A 21,150-nucleotide genomic window follows, 5' to 3' on the forward strand; every position below is an offset into this window, starting at 1 on the left:
GTTGTTGTTGTTTGTGCCTTCATTTCAGGATTTTTCCCTTTCCTTAGGTCTTTTCCCAGCTCCCTCTCTGGCCTGCCTTGGTTCCTTGGGGATCTCAGACTCCATGGACAATTTTGAGGTGGCTGCCTGTTCTTGCTCCTTTCTAAAGTGGGATTTGTTCTGTCACTAAACAACTTTCACCTCCAAATTAAAAAAAAAAAAAAAAAAAAAAAATCCCACACTGGAAGTCTGGCTTGAAAAAAAAAATGTTTCAGCAGAAAAAGTGGTAAAATAACAAATCAAATTTTTATTCTTTTTACATTTGACCAGCTCTTGGAAATCAAAGCTGTTTGAGAAACTCAGGGTAAAATATTATTAAATGAGGTACCAGTGATACACCTTTTGATCAGCTCTGCTGAAAGAGACCCTGTGAACCTGCCTGACCTCTGAGGTCTCCTTTGTGTAACCCCTGTGACACCAGGTTTGCTCTGAGAAATGGAACAAGATTAATAATTAATCCGTTTGCTGGTGTCTGAAATAGTGACACAAGGTTGGCTTTAGTCACATGTTTTATTAATGAGCTTTGAAAACAATTGCTTTCTCCCAGCAACAGACTGCTCTGAGCTTTAGGCTGGAAAAATAAATAAAAAAAAAAAAGGGCTGGAGGGAATATCAGGAGTTTTTTGGTTGTCAGTGTTGTTCCCCCCTCCCCAGGGCATTCACAGAACTCGGTCACCGTGTCCAAACCTTGTGAAAAAGGTTGTGAAGTTGTGAAGAACTGAAACAGGGAGCAAAGATGAAATAAATTTTAAATCATCTCAAGACAGACAACGTGCCCGACCTGAGGGAGCTGAGATATGAAATATTTCAGGGAGCAGCTCACACTCTTACACATGGTGTGAGGAAAAATAATGTTTCTTTGGTAATGTAAAATTAAAAAAAAATCAGTGTGCCAATTAGGGGAACAATATTTTTGTGTCTCAACTGGACCTCATTAGCCACAGAAAACTCAAAGCCCAACTTTTTACCCAACAATTTCCATCCCCCAGGTGTAGCTACCTGAGGGATAACAACAAAACCACAGTCCCAAAAAGTGAAAACACCTTTATCAAGTGAAGATAATTGTGCTCATCTCCCTTGACCTTTCAATTTCCTGATTTTTATTCTGGCTCCTGAGGGCAGCAGCCATCAGATGTCTGGTTCTGTTATTAATATTTACTAGAAACATTTTTTTTTATTATTTTTTTTTTTTAGGAATGAGGAGTGCTGAAGGAAGTCAAACCTCTTGGACAGAATCCCCAATGATCCTTTAATTACCCAATAAATTACAGTCCATGTGCAGAATTAATAGGAAAATAATGCTCTAATAAATATGATCTTCCCAACTTACATGCAAATTGAAGCTTTGCCTTCCTGCTCAGAATTGTTCCAAATGAATTTGTGGCCAAACACTGGTATGTTCCAATATCCTGATTTTTATGTGGGTTATTGATTGCCAAGCTGCCTCCAACCAACCTGTAGTGATAACTCATGGTAAGATCAATATCTGTGCCATTTTGCTTCCACCTTTGAGGGGAAAAAAATCAAATTATGCTTATAATTTACAGAGCCTATTCATATTTATCTTAAATAGTGTGCTGTAGCATACCTGTAATGATAAAAATGTAGTTAAATATCACAAAATTAGATCATTTTTCACACACCACTGCTTCTGACATCAATCTTAATGATAGCAATAATGGTATTCTTTGGAAAATCTTTACTTGAGTCACCAGTGTTCACCCAAATGTCCACAAAAAGTAATTATAACTTATTCACACAAAGTTGCCCATTCAGCCAGGAGGGGGGTTTATACCTTGCCTACAACTACATTATTTTTTATGATATGGATGGTACCTGAATGTGCTTTACAGTGCTTGCAAATGATTAATCATGAATTTGGCAACAGAAATGCTTTGGAGGTGTAGATCAGGAAGGATTGCACTTCAGAGGGCAGAGGAAAAGCTGAGAGGGAAGTTTTCCTGCAGCAGGTCTGAGACTGATCATCTCATGATGAGAACTCTGCTGTTTGAAATCCTCATTTGTCCCTGTTAGTCCACTAAGCAGAAAATGGATTGTGTCTGCAACATTACCCAGCTGTTTACAGATGTCAAAATACAATTTCTCTTTCAAGGAAAATAAATATCATGTGTTTCAGGAAGGGAATTTTTGTGGCTTTGCCATTAGTCATGCCAGGGCTGGATTTTACCTGCTCAAGTGGGGACCAAAGGAAGGAAAAAGGACTCAGCCTGAGGCTGAGGAAATTTGGGGTCTGTTTTGAAAGATAATGACTGATTAAATATGAAATCAGTGGAATTCTGGGAGCAAATTCCAATAACATGAAATAATTCTTTCTATTGCTGTCTCCCCTTCCATGGATGCATCCTCACTGAAAATTTTGGGTGCCACACTCAACTCTCAGGAATTCATCCTACAAATTCCAGCTGATTTCCTCAATTCCTTTTGAATATTTACTTTAGCAGGTTTAGGTTTTGCTGCTATTTTTGTGCATTAGCATCAGCATTGTGCCATATTTCAAGATTTACATATGCTCCAAGTTGTCTAAAGCTTTCCATTTTCTAATCTAAGATATTCTGGTATTTAATTTGCCAGTTCTCTTTAATTTCAGAATCAATCACTGAAATAACTGCTGTCATCATTGCATGGCTCCCAATTAAGATCTATAATTGTTTTTCCAAACAAATGTGAAGACATTGGCTTAGTTGCTGCAAATGAATTCTTCACAGTATCCCCATAATCATTCTAATCACCATGGTACAATGATTATTAAACTTTGCATATAGATCAGGGGTTCAGCTCCTGGTGTGGGCTTTTTCCCTAATTAATATGTTTACATCACTGAAGGAAGCAAATTAATGAATTCATGTGGTAGACAATGATTTAATGACTTTGTGTGTTCTGCAGTGTGTTAATACACAGAAATCTGGATAATTATTTTAGGGAGTTTTTAGCATAAGCCCATTAAGGCAGAGATCATCTCTGTATTTTTGTGAATTTTTTCATGCAACCATTGGAGAATATTTTTCCTCAGTTATGGGAAATACAGCCTGGATTTTTTTTTCTTTCACCAATTGTTTCAGAACCTAAACTTTAAAAAATTTGCTGTATTCTGCTGCTGAATTGATCAGTTCCCTAGGAGCCCAAGGACTGTGAGTGGGTATATGCTCACATGGTTTAATAAATTATCTTTTCAGCCTGCTGCTACCATAAAAATATCAATATTTTTATGACTTTATTGTGCTCTATATTTCTTAGATTATTTGCATTCAAATGGAAATGTCCTGCCAAGCCACCTGAGGCTTTCTTGTAATTGGGGAAAGGATTTGAAAACCACCCTTCACATACAGCATTTCCAGGGAGGAAGAAAACAGGAAGTTTTTAAACTCCTGCCTGTGAACAAGCAGAGGGTGAAGGAGTTTTTAATTCCACCCCACTTGGGAGGCAGAATCTGCACTAAGCCAAGAACATTCCAGGGAGCAAGGACAGGAGAGCAGGGCTGCAATTGCTTTGTCAAGGGTGGATTTTTGGGATTACTGGGAATTGTTCTCTGGCTTGATGCAATGATTATGAACATATTTGATGTCATTTGCAATCCTTGCAGCCTCTGTGCTCTGCTCCCTCCCTTTCATTTGTGTGCTCCAGTTATCCCTGTGCTGCTTGGATTTGGATTGGATTTGAATCTCTTTATCTCCTTTTACTGCAGCACTCTGTGTCAGGCTGAAATATTAAAATGTTCTAACGAATGCTGCCCTTGGATTTATTTATTTATTGGTTCCATTGACTCCTCTCTGAGAAGATTATTGAAGGAAAAACATCCTCAATTTCCAGCTTGCATGAAAATGCAGGACTGTGGGATTTTGAATGGAAGGGCAGGAAAAGAGAGCACCTGAAATCAAACAAAAAATGTCAAAATACTGCTGGAAACACTGCAGGTGTTCATTAACAGGCTGGAAGTAAAAAAAAATAAAAATTCATTGAGTTAGTTGGTGATAAACCCTCTGGTGCCTATAACCAAAAAAGCGGAGGTGCCAAAAATGATAATTCTACTTTAAAAAATTGTGTTTATTTACCACCAACATCCCACCAGGAAACACCTGGAATAATGTACCTGATATTATAGACAAGTCTGACTTCATAAAAAAGACATAAGGGATAAAATTATATTTATCAGAACATTTAGATAGATTTCTTAATGGTTTCAGAGATGCTTCCATCCATATTTTTGTTTCCAGTGTAATCTGTGCTCTCTGGTACTTCCAAAGGGAAAACTGTGTCTCATTTTTATTACTCAGCCCTTCCACCTACAGTTCTACACAATTCTTGCACTCTGCTTCTCAGACACATAATATTTTGAGGAGGAACTGCAAAAAATTATCACTACATTTGACAAGTCTATAAGAATAAAAGAGTGCCTAGTAAAATAAAACTTTTTAGGAAATGCTAAGCACTTTTTATTTCTAGAAAAAGGCATTTATCAGCATATTTTTTGATGTAAAAAAAAATGCTAAATAGCAAATTAACTCATATCTAACTTTCTTCCTGTTGGAGTGGTTCTGTATTTCTGAATCAAAGAGAAACCTCCAGCAGTCCTTGCTGTTCTTTGCCATCACTCAGCAAAGGAGATGATTAAAATTTCATACTGGGCTTGATTTATCTAAAATTGTTGGAGCTTTAAATATATGGGCTCAATCCTTATCTGACCAAGGCAGCATTAGCTGTGGTGAAATCAAAGTGAAAACCTCCAAATTGTGGTGTAATTGCAGCAGTGATTGTCTGATAACTTTTAATTGACCTCAGGGCTCCAGGATCCATCCCCAGAGGTTGAGCTCATGTCTCTGGAGCCACTGAGGCTTTGGAAAAAAAATGGGAATGGTGACAAAAAACACAGAGAATTGAATTAATGGGTGGGTAGAAAAAAAAATAAAGGTAAAGGATAAATAAAGGATGTCATGGAAAGACTTGAAATTCATGGCCTGAACCAGCTGGTGTTCATGTAGAGAACAGGGAGGACAAAGGGCTTGGGAAATACATGAGGGTTTCTACTCATGGGGGGGAAGTTGAACTGAGAAAAGGAAACTGAGAGTTCCTTTCATAGAGGAAATTAAAGAAATTTAGGGTTCCTTTCATCACACAGTGTCTGGGGACAAATCAAGCCATGATACTCAGACCCTTTCCAGGGAAGGCTGTGGTGGGAGCAGTTAAAATCCCTTCAATAAATATTCTCTAAGAATTTGATAGAACATCATTTTCCTTCATACCTTGCATGAATGATTTATATTTTATATAAAATTTTCCTTCACCTCAACCATTACTTTCCCTATTATTTTCTGAAGAAAGCTCAGTGTCTTTTTTTAAATTTTTTTTTCCCTAGATTCCCAGCTTTTCCTCTTATCCAGTTTGGATTTCCAGATCCTTGGGAGAACAAGTTCTACTGGAAATGATGAGCCCACAGTTACCTAATAAAAAAAAACCCCTCTGTATGAAGGTTTTATTGAGTGACTCTTGTAAGGTACTGGAGCTGTTTCTCTAAACAAACACCATAAATATCCACATGAAATGCTGGAATTAGAAGAGGGGAAGGATGTTCTGCTTTCCAAGCATTTATTAATGTATGGAAAGTTTTATCAAGTGCAGATGCTCAGTGCTTCCATTTCCCCATTTTTCACAGCTGTTCTGTGGATTCTGAATTAATTCTGTATATTTTTAAATACTTTGGGGATGATTTTCAGTTATTTTCTTTCCCTATGTTAATTTTCTTTACAGCAAAGCAACAAAAATATTTTTTCATTCATTCCTCAAATTTACTCAAAGCTTTGCATATTCTTGCTGTGAACACTCAGCAGATTTTGGGGTTTTATTTCTGTGACTAAAACACAATTCAAGGAGTGACAGTGAGGCAGTACAGACTTCACCTGTAGTATGGCAGTGGATATCCTTTGGCTGTGCAGTTCAGGAGGATCTCTGGATTTGCTGAGCCCATGGAATAAGTGATATCATATGGCTCTTGGATAAAAATAGGCCCATGAAGGGTTTCTTCCCCTGTGAAAGAAAAACAATAATTTAAGATTAGGTGTCTTCAGCTTGTCCTTCCACATAAAATTGTCCTTTGGAGTCCTTTGCTTTCAGCTGCAAGTTAAGATCTGCTATTACATTCAGCAGAGAACCCACCTCCAGACATGGGACTATTAAAGGGGAAATATTTCAAGGCTGATTGATAATAAAATCGCAGAGCTCAGGTGCTGCTGATTTATTTTGCAGGTGTCAGTGAAGTTTCTTTGCATATTTCCCATGGAAGATCCCTGGCCAAATGTTAAAAGTGCCCATGCACCTCATCCTTGTGCTGTGGATCAGGGCTGGCAGCAGGAAAGGATGGAATTGGGGAATTGGAGAATTGTGGAATTTGGGAATTGGGGAATTGGGGAACTGGGAAATTGGGGAGTTGGGGAATTGTGGAGTTGGGGAATTGGGGAATTGTGGAATTGTGGAGTTGGGGAATTGGGGAGTTGGGGAATTGTGGAATTGGGGAGTTGGGGAGTTGGGGAATTGTGGAATTGGGGAGTTGGGGAATTGTGGAGTTGGGGAATTGGGGATTTGTGGAGTTGGGGAATTGTGGAATTGGGGAATTGTGGAATTGGGGAATTGGGGAATTGTGGAGTTGGGGAATTGTGGAGTTGAGGAATTGTGGAATTGGGGAGTTGGGGAGTTGGGGAATTGTGGAATTGGGGAATTGGGGAATTGTGGAGTTGGGGATTTGTGGAGTTGGGGAATTGTGGAGTTGGGGAATTGGGGAATTGTGGAATTGGGGAATTGTGGAGTTGGGGAATTGGGGAATTGGGGAATTGGGGAATTGTGGAATTGTGGAGTTGGGGAATTGTGGAGTTGGGGAATTGGGGAATTGTGGAATTGGGGAATTGTGGAGTTGGAGAATTGTGGAATTGTGGAATTGTGGAACTGTGGAATTGTGGAGTTGGGGAATTGGGGAATTGGGGAGTTGGGGATTTGTGGAGTTGGGGAATCGTGGAGTTGGGGAATTGGGGAATTGTGGAATTGTGGAATTGGGGAATTGTGGAATTGTGGTTTTGTGGAGTTGGGGAATTGTGGAGTTGGGGAATTGGAGAATTGTGGAATTGGGGAATTCAGGAATTGTGGAGTTGGGGAATTGTGGAGTTGGGGAATTGGGGAATTGGGGAGTTGGGGAATTGTGGAGTTGGGGAATTGTGGAATTGGGGAGTTGGGGATTTGTGGAATTGAGGAATTAGGGAATTGGAGAATTCAGGAATTGGGGAATTCAGGAATTGGGGAACTGTGGAATTGTGTTTTTGTGGTAGTGTGGAAGGGTGGAATTGTGGAGTTAGGGAATTCTGAAATTTGGGTATTGGGGAATTGTGGAGTTGGGGAATTGGAGAATTGTGGAATTGAGGAACTGTGGAATTGGGGAATTGTGAAATTAATTGTGGAATTGTGTTTGGTGTTCCCTGGTCACTGCAGAGTCCAAGGGAATCACTCACCCCCTTCTCCCCTAACCCTTCCCATCCCTTGAGATATTATTTTGTATACTTTATGTGTACTTTTTTATACTGGCCTGGGTTGTTGATGGAGGTTTTGTTTGCTTGTTCATTGGTGTTTTGGGGATTTTCCCCTCCCCTTTTCCAATCCTTATAAAACAGGAGTAGCATTACAACCTTTGTTATTTATCATAATCAACCTTTATTTCCTACCCAAAATGAAATGACTGAGTGCAAGGCAAACCAGAACTGTTTTTCTATTTCATGTTCTGGGGAGCAGTGAGAGGACAATTTGCTCAGCAAACCACGAGGACAAGGCAGAGCAGCTCTCTGGGATGGTGCCTGGCTCTGCTCAAATAATCCTTGTTTCCTGTCCTGCCACTCCTCTGGGTTAGTCCCTTGACAAATTTGAAGACTTCTTTTGTCACTGTTTCTACAATTGACCCTTTGACTTGTCTTTTCTTTGGGAGGAATTTTCTTCCCCTCTGGGTTCATTTCCTCAGTCCTTCTCGTTACCTTCCCAGAACTGCCAGGGAGAAGTTTTTCTGAGGCCACAAAATGACCCAGGGTTCATTGTTCTGCATTTTAAATCCCTGTACCTGCCTGGGCCAGTGGTGAACTAGCTGGTATACATAAAAACCTCTACTTCACCTCATAAAAATGTAAATATTTTGGTAAACCTGTGATTAATTTCCCATGTTATTTTTTCCTAAATGGAATTTACACTCATTTATCATTTGCAGACTATTGAATATCTTAATTTTATATCCCCTTCCCATGTCCTCAATGTGCAGAATAAGGACACAATATTTTACAGCTCCTTTCCAGTGGACATGCCACAAAAACACTGCCCATGAATTTTAGTAAAGGCAGCTTCTGTCTGTTGTTTTGTTTTCTCTTTAATATCCTTTCCTTGCTGGCTGATCTGCAGCAGAGAATAACCTCAAATTTGTGAGAAATGATGTGCACTCTCAGAGCCAATGGTGTCCTAGGAGTCCATCTCTTATTTATAGAAAAGGTCAGGCTGGTCATTTCTAATTTCCTGATGCATCCTTTTGTGTTTCCTATAGAGAATGACCATATATTTCTTCTCCATGCTCCAGGTTCAACACAATCACCATGATTTCTCCAGAGATACACATGACAAATGCATTTTTGTGAGGCTGTTTGCTTTTTTTAAGATTTAAATTGTTCAGATTTTTTTTAAAAAATCAATTGGAATATGAAATTTTGATTAAATGCATCGTTTCTGTGCATAAAAGTTGCATGTGAATCCTCAGTGTGGTGCTTGGAAGTAAATATAAACTCTTGTTATGGAATGTTTGATAAGAAGTTAAAATATTTCTTTATGATGCCAAATCAGTTTGATCTCCATAAAGACCATAATTATGCCAGCCTGAATTCGAAGCTAAAGCAGGAAAATGAATCATCATTCCTTCATTCATTACATTATATTGTCTCCAGCCAATCCAGGGATTAGCACAGTGCTAATGGAAGAGGAGGAACCCTGGTTTTTCCATAATTGTGGAAGAAGGACAGAGTGTCCCAGTGCTTCCCAGTCACTGCTTTATGGTCAAAACTCTGATATTCCTGTCAAATGCAGTTAAAGAGGTTTTACTCAGCCATAATAAATATTCAAATATTTATGCTCTGCCTCATCCAGATGGGAAAGAAGCACAAATCTGGAGTTCACACTTAATCAACCCAATTTCCAGCCAAATCCTGCTCCCTGTTCTTTCCTGTTCCTGACTCTGATTGGCCACAGATTCAGCTCCTTGTGAGGATTTTTTGCAAAGTGAAATTGGAATTATCATTACTCCAAGCTGCTCAGTGATGGCAGATAAAATCTCTTGGGTGAAACTTTGAGTGGCCCAGAAATATTGTGATTTATTTGCAGGGAAAGGATTTAGGTTTGCCTGGGAGAATCAGCTCCAAGGAGCCAGAACTGCAGAGGATCCACTGCTCCAGGAGCAGGAATGGGGAATTCTGGTGGGCTGGGAGCACAGAGCAGCTGTGGCTGCCCCTGGATCCCTGCAAGTGCCCAAGGCCAGCTTGGAAAAGAATTGGATCCTTACAAAAGATCATAAGGAGAAGCTCCCAAATGCAAAACTGCCATAATTCACATAAGCAAACCAGATAAGGAGAAATTTATCCAGGCTATTAAGTTCCAGGAAGGCTGTAAATTCCAGGGGTAGTGAGTTTCTAATGAATCTTTCTTAATGTGCCTTAGATAGAGCTTCATATCTGATCCAAAACATTAATATGACTTTATGGGCCAAAGCTGACACCTGATTAAGGGACGTCTTTTAAATCAGCGTGATAGTAAAACATCTGTCAGCTCCAGCAAAAGGGATGGGACAGGTGAATCAGACCCTTCCCTCTTCTAATGACAGCAGAAAAATTATGAAAAAATCCAATTTATTCAAAATTTGTCTAATTTTTCAGCTGAAGACATGGGTGATTTTTAATTGGAAGACAGGGAGTTTATGGGGTCCACAGGGTTTTAAATGCCAAGGAGTGTTTCCCTGCAAAGAGCACTGGGGTTTTTGATGGAATCGTGTCAGAAGCAGAATGAAATGATGATTTCCCTCCTCAAAGGTCTGGAGCTCAAGGACTTTAAAAGGAGATACAAAATGAGAGGTTAGGGATGAGACACTGCCTGGTAGCACCTAGAGTAACCCACATCCCTTCAAGGGGTTGGATTTTTACCCTGGAAGAGAAGAGGGAAAAGACGAGGCAGAGAAATGGCCACGAAAATTTCCATTTCTGTGGGAAGGAAAAGGAGGTGTCAGGAGCAGAGGCAGGATTCCCTCTGTCCCTCCCAGTGCCACCCAGACAAAGGCAGATCAGATCTTATGGGTTTGAGCAGCAAGACCTGCAGGATTTCCCCAAGGCCCTCCAGCTCTGATGTGTTTTCTCCCTTCAGATGCTGATGTGCAGAGCTCCAGAGACACAGGGCTCCTTTCAAGCCTCAGCTGCTGTTGAGAGAGTCAAATTGGGAGTTCTGGTGGAATTCCACAGTGCCTCTGTTAGCAGACACCCAGCCAGGGAGACATTTATCTCCCTGTGATGTTGGAGAAGGGCAGGCACTGATGAGGCACAGGGGGGAAATCCTGGCACTGCTGAGGTCAGAAAAACTCCCAGTGATGGTGGGAAATTCAGCACTCAGGGTTCATAAACCAAACTTTAAAAAGACAGCCAAGAGTGCATTTCACAGAATCAGGGATTGACTGCAGCAGGAAAAGAACTTCCAAAGCAGCAAATCCATCCATCCCAGCACCACCACCACATTTACCACCCAACCACATCCACACTTTCTTTGAACACTTGCAATGCCACCACTGCCCTGAGCAGCCTGCTCCAACCCTTTAGATCCCTTTCCATAAAGAAATTTCCTCTAATTGCCAATCTAAACCTCCCCTGGCTCAACTTTCCTTCTGGGAGACAGTGGGAAAATTGTGCCCTTTCCTTGAGATTTGGAAAAAGATGAGGGCAAGCAGATGAAAGGAATTTGGCATTTCCCAGGAGCTGGCACTGCAAGTGTCCCTTCCTTTGTCCCCTTTCCCACGTGTGATGGATGGGAATTGCTTGTGGCTCAGAGAATCCCGCTCTTGATTTGAGTTTGGAGCTATAATTTTTATTTAATCAGGGCTCCTCCAGCCCTAAATGGCACAAAAAATTGGAAATGTTTTCAGTAAGTTGGTTCTGCACCCTGTCAGTTTTATTCCTTGAGAAATGAGTCAAATATTCCAATATTTTTCCTGTTATTTAAACAGGATCTCTGTGGTGTGGCAGGTAGGGTGAGCTGAGGTTGATGTGGCAAACAGCATTCTCAGGTTGTGGACTGACTGCAATTTTCCTTGGGTGTGAAAACAAACAATCAAGCTATAAAATACAAATTTAAATCCTAATATAATTGTTATTGTCAGAACCTAGCATAGGAAATTAGGGTGTAATATATCACAGGTGATAATTAAGGAAGTGTTATGCAAAAACTGCCATAGTCATGAGAATTATGAGCCTTTTTCAATTAAATATATATAGTGACAAAAGAATGTGTCAAAATGTGATACTCCCAACATTTTTTCAAAGTTCTGTAATAACCAGTATTGCTTCAACACTTTCTAGGAATATATTTGGGTAGCAGTGAATTTATTACTCATCTAACAAATACACACATTCTAATCCCAAAATAATTTAGGATGGATCCCTAAATGCCAAAATATGACATTTTCTCCTGATATCACCCAGTACAGCAATCAAACCTCAGATTCTCAGGATACCATGCCCCACACAAACCCCCAAATATTCCCTAAAGGTTCCAGACCAGGAGCTCAAGTTGCAGAGAAGGAAAATTGCTCCTAATGGATGTTTGTGGAGAGCATTCAGTGGAGCTGCACTGATTGAAGCTTTTGACTGGAGATGAGCACAGATTTATGAACAATTCATTGTGGGGTTGTGTGGAAAGATGCTCCAGGAGTGGGGCTATAAATGCACAATGTGTCACCTGTATTAATAATGGAATATTTTACTGAGAAATAAACAAACCTGTGAGCAGCAGTGCTGAAATTCCTGCCTGGGCCTGACTTTCTTTGGCTTTATGAAAAGATTTTGTGCTATTGTGGGAGGTGCTGAGAGGTGAACTGAGAGGTGAAAATCACCTTTTGATTAGTGTGGGTGATTTGTTTCATGTCATGAACTTGGGCATGTCCTTCAGATGGAGAGCTCTGGTGGAACAGATTTCTAATTATGGAGACAAATATCCCAGATGGGGTTGGAGGGATGTGCCTCTCTGATGGATACTGATCCTGACGTGCCCCTTCTCAATGAGATTTCATTAGTTTTTTTCTGTTGCCAGGCAAGATGAATAAATAATAATGAACTTTTTCCAATCTAGTGCATGGGCATTTTGTTCACTGTAATTTCAGTTCTAAGGGAGCCCCAGATCCAATGACAGATTCTGTTTGCTGCATTGTGCTCCTGTAATATTCATTTGGCACTGCTGCCAAGCTGACTGAAGGCTTAATTCAATAATTTATACTACAGGAAAAGATAACAGCTATATCATTTAATATCCTGCCACTTAAATAAAGCCAGCACTTTGTTTCTCTCACAACTTTTCTCTGTTTAAAATGTAACTGTGCTTTGCTCTCTTAGAGGATGGGGAGTAATTAAGCTCAGATGATTTTTGTCACTGGAATTTTGTGTGATGGCTCCCAAATTCCACTGATAGATGCCCTGTCAATGCCTTATTAATGTGAGAGAGTGAAACATTGACTTGAATAAACACATAACAACATGAGACACTGGAGTTCTGCTTATACAGAAAACAAGGGGAAAATAAAGGAATTTGGGGAAATTTCAGACCCATTTGAGTCTTATGCTCCACAGAAATTGTTGTAATTACCACAACAAAAACTGTGGTAATGTGAAGCTGCATTTTGGTTCTACAACACTGAGAGTCCCAGACCTTGTAGAAATCCAATCTCCATTCTACAGCACTATAGTGCAGGTGGGTGTTTAAGTTATTTAAATTTGGTTTATTTATTTTGAATAACTGAAACAAAATGGCTCCTTCCCAGATGCTTGTTTTTTTGGTTTTTTTGGTTTTTTTTCCCTCACAAGGGCTTAAGTGAGAGGCATGAATTAAACCAGTCAGGAATTTGCTGTAAGACCCTGACACCAGCAATGATTTTATGTGTAGATAACAAGGTTTATATCCTGGGATAACACTTGGAAATAATTGAGATCATGAAGATAATAGAAAAACCATGTGGAGACCATTTATTTTTGTAGCCCAAATTACTGCCATGGCAAAAATTCCTCAGGACACAGAAAGATCTGATATAGAAATTTCAGGCTGCCACCTACTTCTTGCTTTCAGATGATTGATAACTCAGGAAGAAAATCTTGGGATATAAATCATCTCAAGCAATGATCCAGGCAAGATTAAAAAACCTTTTATTTTCTTACATATAATTGAAGAGGAATGTAAGGGATGTTTAAAACATTTTAAACCTAAGGCAGGTCCTGATTTAAATTAGATTATTCAGGCAGGATATTATCAAAATATTTATTATATTGACTGACTGCTTTGCATGCATTTGTCATCACAGCACTGGCATCCATTTGAAGAACTAAAACTAAATTTGGACCTTAAACTTTTAAGGAAAAAATGGCCTTTCTTAACCAAAAATCAGGTTGAAAAAATGACAATTGACCAGTGAAGATCTATCTGAGATAGATCAGACCTTGTGTAGCTTTGTTGTGGCTGCTTGGGTAAGATGAATTGCACCTGCAGATGTGCCTCATCTTGAGAATATTGAGAATATTTGTGTTTAATTCTTATTTTGGCACTCTGGCAAAAAAAAAAAACCAAAAAAACCAAAAAACAAAACAAAAAAAAAAAAAAAAAAAAAAAAACAAAAAAAAAAAAAAAACAACTATCATGAACAGCAGAAGGGAAATAGAGATTTAAACAGCAAAATGTGGCTGGGATTTCACAGGGCATGGTTTTATCCTCCTGCATCCTAGAAACCTGCTAAAAACAGGGAGGTGCAAACACTCCCCAGGAAAAGGCAGCATCATCCTCTGCTGTGGAAAATACCAGGCAAGGAAAATATAATTAGCATTGTATATTCAGTTATTGTGTCTAGCATGCTGAAAGCTCCCAGGCACTTTCAAAATAAATAGAATAAACAGAGATGAATGAAACTGAACTCTGCTAAATATCATCAATGAGGATCTGCTTTATTACTGGCAATTAAGAAGGGAAAGTCAAAACACAAGCTCTCATTATCACTCATTGATTAAAACCCAGTTAGAACATTGCAATCCCAGCCCACTGCTCTGCATTTCAGCAAACAGCACAATATTTCTGAAATAATTAGGAACACAGAGTTAGTGATCAGCCTTAATGTTCCCCAATAAAATTGCCAAAGCAAATGATTATGGATCAGCCAAAGGACACTATTTGAAGCCATCATCTTTTGTGGCTGTTTAATACCTTCATGATGATTTTTTTCTTTTTGAGCAAAAGCAAATGAAGTTAAAATCCTTCCAGTAATGGCACCCTGGAATTTAGCAGAAACCATAAGCATAACTTTGCAAATGCTCTTTTTTTTGGGAAATGACTGCCAGCCATTGAGCTGCTCAGGCAATTTTTGTCCCTACTCTCTATTTTAAAGGAGCTAATATCAACATTTCTGATGTAGAGCAAGCTGGGAACGTCTCACTGTCAAAATGACTGTGCTTTTCCATTCAAGGAAAAATGACCTTTACCTGATGTGTTCTCCAAAAAAAATAAAAATTAAAAAAAGAAATGACAGCATAAACAACAAAACCCATCTGAAAGGAGGGGGGAAATGCAGGCTGAGAAAGCTGCACTGAAATTCTGCCTTGGAGCAGAGATGGGAAGGGAAGGGATGAGCAGGAAGGGCTGGAGCCAGGGATGTGTGAGGTGGAAATGCTGCTGGCTGAAAATCCAGGGAAAACTGGAAACCATTTGGACACTGCCTTTCCTCTCCTCCTGGTGGTGTCTGGCACCATTCTGAAGCTGCACAGAAACAGCAGCATCCAAAAACTGAGGTTTGAGGTGTCCCTGTTCACCCTTCCCCTCTGCAGGGGATCATGGAATGCCAGGGAAGGTTTGCACCATTTGTCCTCCTGTGAGAGTTTCCAGAGGGAAACCAGAACCTGAAATGCTTTTCAAAAGCAAATATTAAAAATTCCATAACTCTGGCCAGTGCCAGTTTAGCTGCTCCATCACCCTTTTATCTCTACATTCATTGTTTCTTAAAATCCAGCCCTTTTAGGAAACAGGGATGATTTATCACTAAAAATTACTATTTTCCTCAACTTCTACAAGTTGTAATTTCCAATCCTATTCCAATCCTTTACCTATTCCATCATCAAAATTTTTTCACAAATCCATTTTTTTTCCAGCTGAGATTTACATTGACCCCTCTACACTTTGGTTTCTACTCTTGCCCATTATTTCAGTTTAACGCCCTGATTTTTAAAAAGCTCTAAAAATTAATTTATGTCTTTTTACCCACCTGGAAACATTCATGAGTACGAGAGAAAAAGTGAGTCCAGGTTTAGGACTTCTCAGTCCATTGAGTGCTCTGTGATTTTGCAGAATTTTGCTGCTTGGGTTGGAAACAGAAATAAAAATCAGACAATCTGCAGTCAGAATGGCCTGATGGGAGCTTTAGCACCGGGCCAATAATGAAATGCAGGGAAAACATTTCATATCTATTACTTCGGGGTAATTTTTCTCTAATCCAAAAATCACAAAACCACTGTAATTCTGCGGAAATCTCACATACTTGGCTGGCATATTTTCCCCAGCTCTAGGAGGAACTGATAACAGGCTGCTGAATTACTGCTTAATAAAGCACTAAATGAGTGCCATCCAAGATAACGGGGCATTAAATGACGGCTATTCAGGGAAAAAGTAGAAGTGCAGAGAGAAATGCAAGAGGACTCTTTGCTTAGAGGGAAATTGGATTAGTCATCCCATCTCTGCCAGTGGTGGAATTCAAACTGCAGCAGATCGAGGGGAAAAAACCAAAAAGGAAAGTGGTTTGATGCCAAAGAAAGGAGGACACTCAATGTGGGGGCTCCTTGTCGTCCCCTGAGCTGGGACAGAGTGTTTAAATTGTTGGGCTAACTTGAGCAGTGAAATGTAATAAATGCAAGCACAAAATAGAATGAAATGCAAAGATGGAGTCCAAAAAGTGAAAGTAATACAAGGATGAGATTACAAACCAAAAGAAATCAAGAGATGTGGAGGTGATGGAGAATTTCAGGATGTGAAGATAAAAGGGCAAGTGTGGAGTTCAGGCTGGATCATGGAATCACTGAGCACAGAATGGTTTGGGTTGGAAGGGGCTGAAATCCCATTCCTGCTATGTCAGGGACATTTTCCACCGTCCCAGCCCCAGTGTCCAGCCTGGCTGGGCAGCCAGCTCTTCCCTCTCCCCACGTTTCCGTGGGATTTCAGGGCTGAAGTTCCAGTCCTTCCCTGGGGATGAAACCCTGATCCTGCACAGGTGTGTGAGGAGCTGCTGCTGCCATCCATCTGCAGCAGAGCTTGTCCCACAAGGCTTGACTTTTTTTTTTGCCTGACTTGTGCTCCTTGGGAGATTGTCTCCTCTGAGTGATGGTGGCCGTGCCCACGGGGCAGATCACCAGCAGAGTTATGACAAACCTGCTCAAGGCCGTATTCCTGGGCAGTGGCACCATCAGTGATGGATTCAGCTCTAATTTCAGGAGATTTAGGCTGCAGGGTTCTAAAGCAAAGAGAGGAGGGTGCCCCGTGCTCCCCCTCCTCAGTAATTGCATCCGACTGAATTTACAGCACGTCCTATTTCACCACTCTCATTTTCTGCCTGTTTGTGTTCTCACATCCCTAATAGCTCAAAAACTATGCAGACATTTGGGTAAAATGTCAGTGCAATACAATAAATGTTCCTTTGATTATTTTGGACATCCACCTTTGAGCTGACAACAATTCCCTTGCCTCAATTTCTCCTATAAATTAGTTGTGTATATGCACAAGCACTTCACACATTTTAAACTAGGACTAAAATCTTGATTCAGGTTCAGTTTCCTTAAACTTTGCATGAATTTCTGTTGATCGTGTGGTTGAGATTTTTTATTCAAAACTCTTAACCCAAGTCAGTTCAAGGCACAAAATGTGAATCAAGCTGGATTCTGTTCATAGGATTTTGTTCTTTTCCATACAAATTCTAGGTGCTCACCTTTCAGGTCACTCTTAATCTGTAAATATTTATTTTAAGTGAAGAATTTGGCCATTTCTCTGGGAAGGTGAGGTTTAATAATACATAGATATTTCTGCTCTCTAAATCTCACTGAGCATTCTTAGCTTTGTGTGATTACTCTTAGATTCTCTAAAGAAAAGACATTGTTGTTCCCTGCCATTGAGCACTGAAAGTCAGTGGCATCATTGGCAATAAAACCATTTTAATTTTCAATCAGACTGGTGGGATATTAATGAGGTTTACCTTTCTTTAAGGCAAATTTGTGGAGTGCATGTGCAGCACCATTTTAATTGCAGCACCACATATAATTTCGTGTATTGCAAACTTATCTCCTGGAGAGGCTGGGGGTTAATTGAGTGAATAAAATAAATGTAGACTAATTAGAAGATGACAAGTTATAGCTGATAAGGTCACTTGTCAGGCAAATATGAATTCAGTATCTATTGCATTAATGGTTACATTTTCTCTGGCCTAGAGCAAACTATTTGTGTTTTGCAAACTCACAAATGTACAAGGAAGACACAGAGAAATGTCTTTTATTTCTACCATATTCAGTGTAAGTCAGAATAAAACTAAATAGAAACTGCAATTGGAGGTATCACATTATATTCTGATTTAAGCTGCATTATACCATCAGATATTTTAGTAGATTTAGACTAATATGACTGAAATATGAATCTGATTAATGCTCAGTAAGGTACCAGAGATTAACCCCTGAAGTTTTGTTGACATTGTATTGATACTCATTTTTTTTATAAGCTGTAGGAAAAGTAATAAATCATCAGAAACAATTTGGCATAAGTGTATGAAGTGAGGCAATGTTAGAGGATGAAGAAATTGCATCCCATAAATCACTTTGGGGCTGGAGGGAAAGGCCTTCTGAGCACGTGAGCCAAAGTTTGGAGAGATTTTCCTCTAAAGTACTCTGAATTTTCCAGGGTGGGCTCAGGGCACTGAGACAGACTGTCCAAGGTTTGGGAGGGAGGAGTGGCAGCCTGGGTACCTGCTGGGCACTGAAACAAAAACCAAGCCCAGTGGGGCAAGGGCACCCAGCAATTCCACCAAGGAGAAGCCAATCCCAAGGGATTTGAATTCATCACAGGTTGCTGTTTTCTCCCAAATGATAACGAGCTTTGCATCTGCTGTTAAGGAAATCCTGTGGCAAACAACCCACCCAGACTGGAGATCAAAGCACAGAAATAACCTCCCATGGAAATAATCTTCCTGAAGAACCTTCCACTGGCTCTGGAATGATGCTGGAGTGGTGCCTGAATCCTGCCTGTCCTGCATCTTCCTCCCTGGGATGCAGGATGCTGCTGGAGCTGGGGGTGCCCAGGCCTGGCAGATTCCAGAGCAGCTGTGGCTGCCCCTGGATCCCTGGAATGCCCAAGGCCAGGCTGGACATTGGGCTTGGAGCACCTGGGACAGTGGGAGGTGTCCCTGCCATGGCACTGGATGGGTTTATATCCCTCCCAACCCAAACCATTCCATCACTCTGTGATTCCATGACAAAAGAAAGTGAAGCTGCTGCAGGTGTGTGCAGGTGTGTTTGCAGAACAGCTCCAGCACAAAATCTGCACCTTTTTTACACCTTTTTTTTACACTGCCCTAAAATGGCTGCAGGAAGAATTGCACAGAAATAAACCCTTTTTCCTGCTTTTCCTCAAGCTGCTGCGATGTTCAGGATATGTCAGAGGTTCTGTCACTGACAGAGAGTTCCTGCTAATGCCAGACACACCCCAGGAAGCCCCTGGCCATTAATGTGACTTTTCACTCAAGACTCAAGCGTGACCTTTGTGTGTCTGCTGTTTGTTTGGCAGCCAGAGTGAGTAAAGTTCCCAGGCAAATAACCAAGTGATGCTGCTTCTCCAGAGGAAATATTACCCCAGCAAACAGTGTGACAGATCTGATCTCACAGATGTTCTGTGCAGAGAAGACAATTTAAAGCTACTGTGGTTTCCTTGCTGATACTTGAAGAGCTGGAATTTTTCAGTTATCTTTCACTTTTCCCTCAGAGCCCTCCTCCTTCTATTGTGTTTGGAAGCATTGAGGACAATTATTCTGTTTCTAAGGAGCTCCAGGGCTGCAGTGAAAGGTGCATTTGTCATTAAAATATCTTTGTCCACGAGAACTTTTCATTCCCACCAAGAGCAGCTCCCACCACGGCAAAGCTCAAAGGAGTTTGATTAAAAGACCTGATTTCTAAGTTGAAATGAATGAGTTACAGGTAATTAGAGCAGGCTGAAAAGCAGGACGATGATGTTTGCAGCTAAACAATGTCACACTCAGTGCCTTAATTAGCAGCAAAAGTGATTTAGCAAAGCAATATTCTAATTCCAATCCAATTGCTACAAATTATTAATAACAATAAGCATGGAATAACCAAGATCCACTAACAATGAGATGCAATATCTGTCACGGGAAAATATAGGGCCCCTTTCATAATGAGATTGTAATTAGAATAGAACAATAAAGCAGATATTAATATTGAGCACAGGGCAAAATACTGGTTATGCTGTGCAGAAGGGGAAAAGTGCTGCTACCAAAATTCTGCAAGGGTCTAAAAATCAAATATATCAAAATAAAGTTTATTAATTTCCCTCTTGCAGCAAACCAGGTGGGAATTTAGGCAGTGTCTGACCCACGGGACAGGGATTGGCACAGAAGGGGAAGCAGAGACCCATCCATCCATCCATCCATCCATCCATCCATCCATCCATCATCCATCCATCATCCATCCATCCATCCATCCATCCATCCATCCATCCATCATCCATCATCCATCCATCCATCCATCCATCCATCATCCATCCATCCATCCATCCATCCATCCATCCATCATCCATCCATCATCCATCCATCCATCATCCATCCATCCATCCATCATCCATCCATCCATCCATCATCCATCCATCCATCTATCCATCATCCATCCATCATCCATCCATCCATCATCCATCCATCATCCATCCACCCATCATCCATCCATCATCCATCCATCCATCCATCATCCATCATCCATCCATCCATCATCCATCCATCCATCGTCCATCCATCATCCATCCATCCATCCATCATCCATCCATCATCCATCATCCATCCATCCATCATCCATCCATCCATCCATCATCCATCCATCCATCCATCATCCATCCATCATCCATCATCCATCCATCCATCATCCATCCATCCATCCATCCATCATCCATCATCCATCATCCATCCATCCATCCATCATCCATCCATCCATCATCCATCCATCCATCCATCCATCCATCCATCCATCATCCATCCATCATCCATCCATCATCCATCCATCCATCCATCCATCATCCATCATCCATCCATCCATCCATCCATCCATCATCCATCCATCCATCGCTTTTTGTGTATGATTTTTTTTTTTCCTTGTCTTTTTTTTTTTTTTTTTTTTTTTTTTTCAGATGAGAAAACACCAATTTTTGAACCCCCCATCTGGATTGGGATTATGGCAGCAAAATTTCCCCAGGAATGCCAAGTGGGTGTGACTGCAGTGAATTCCAAGAAGTTTTCAATGTTCATTCCTGCCCAACACCAAACACACACATAAACAGCGATCAATAGGAGCTAAATGAAAAAGAATAACAAATCAATAACCCCACAGGTTTTATTTTCCAGCTTCTGAAAACAATGGGAGGGATGATCAGCCTGTGATTACCTGGAAGTCACAGATATTGTTGCAGCACTTAAAAGTTTGTGAGCAAGGTCTTCACCTGTGTCAGGGTGAGCACAGCTTTATTAAACAGCAGAGAACTTTGGTTTGAGTTTTCATGTCAAAA

The 21,150-nt window shown here is 40.4% G+C and overlaps 1 protein-coding gene across 1 annotated transcript in view; it reads right to left on the minus strand.

Moving 5' to 3' along the window:
• The window catches only part of LOC130258232 (contactin-6-like), a 122,902-nt gene that overhangs the window by 73,289 nt on the left and 28,463 nt on the right, over window positions 1-21,150 (minus strand). The window contains exons 3-4 of the mRNA XM_056501415.1: window positions 5,952-6,078; window positions 1,370-1,494 (exon numbers count right to left, since the gene is read on the minus strand). Of these exons, the coding sequence (XP_056357390.1) occupies window positions 1,370-1,494; window positions 5,952-6,078 (252 nt within the window). The remainder of the gene's footprint in view (window positions 1-1,369; window positions 1,495-5,951; window positions 6,079-21,150) is intronic.

This window comes from Oenanthe melanoleuca, chromosome 12 (assembly GCF_029582105.1).
Source record: "Oenanthe melanoleuca isolate GR-GAL-2019-014 chromosome 12, OMel1.0, whole genome shotgun sequence".
In the NCBI taxonomy this organism is placed as follows: Eukaryota; Metazoa; Chordata; class Aves; order Passeriformes; family Muscicapidae; genus Oenanthe; species Oenanthe melanoleuca.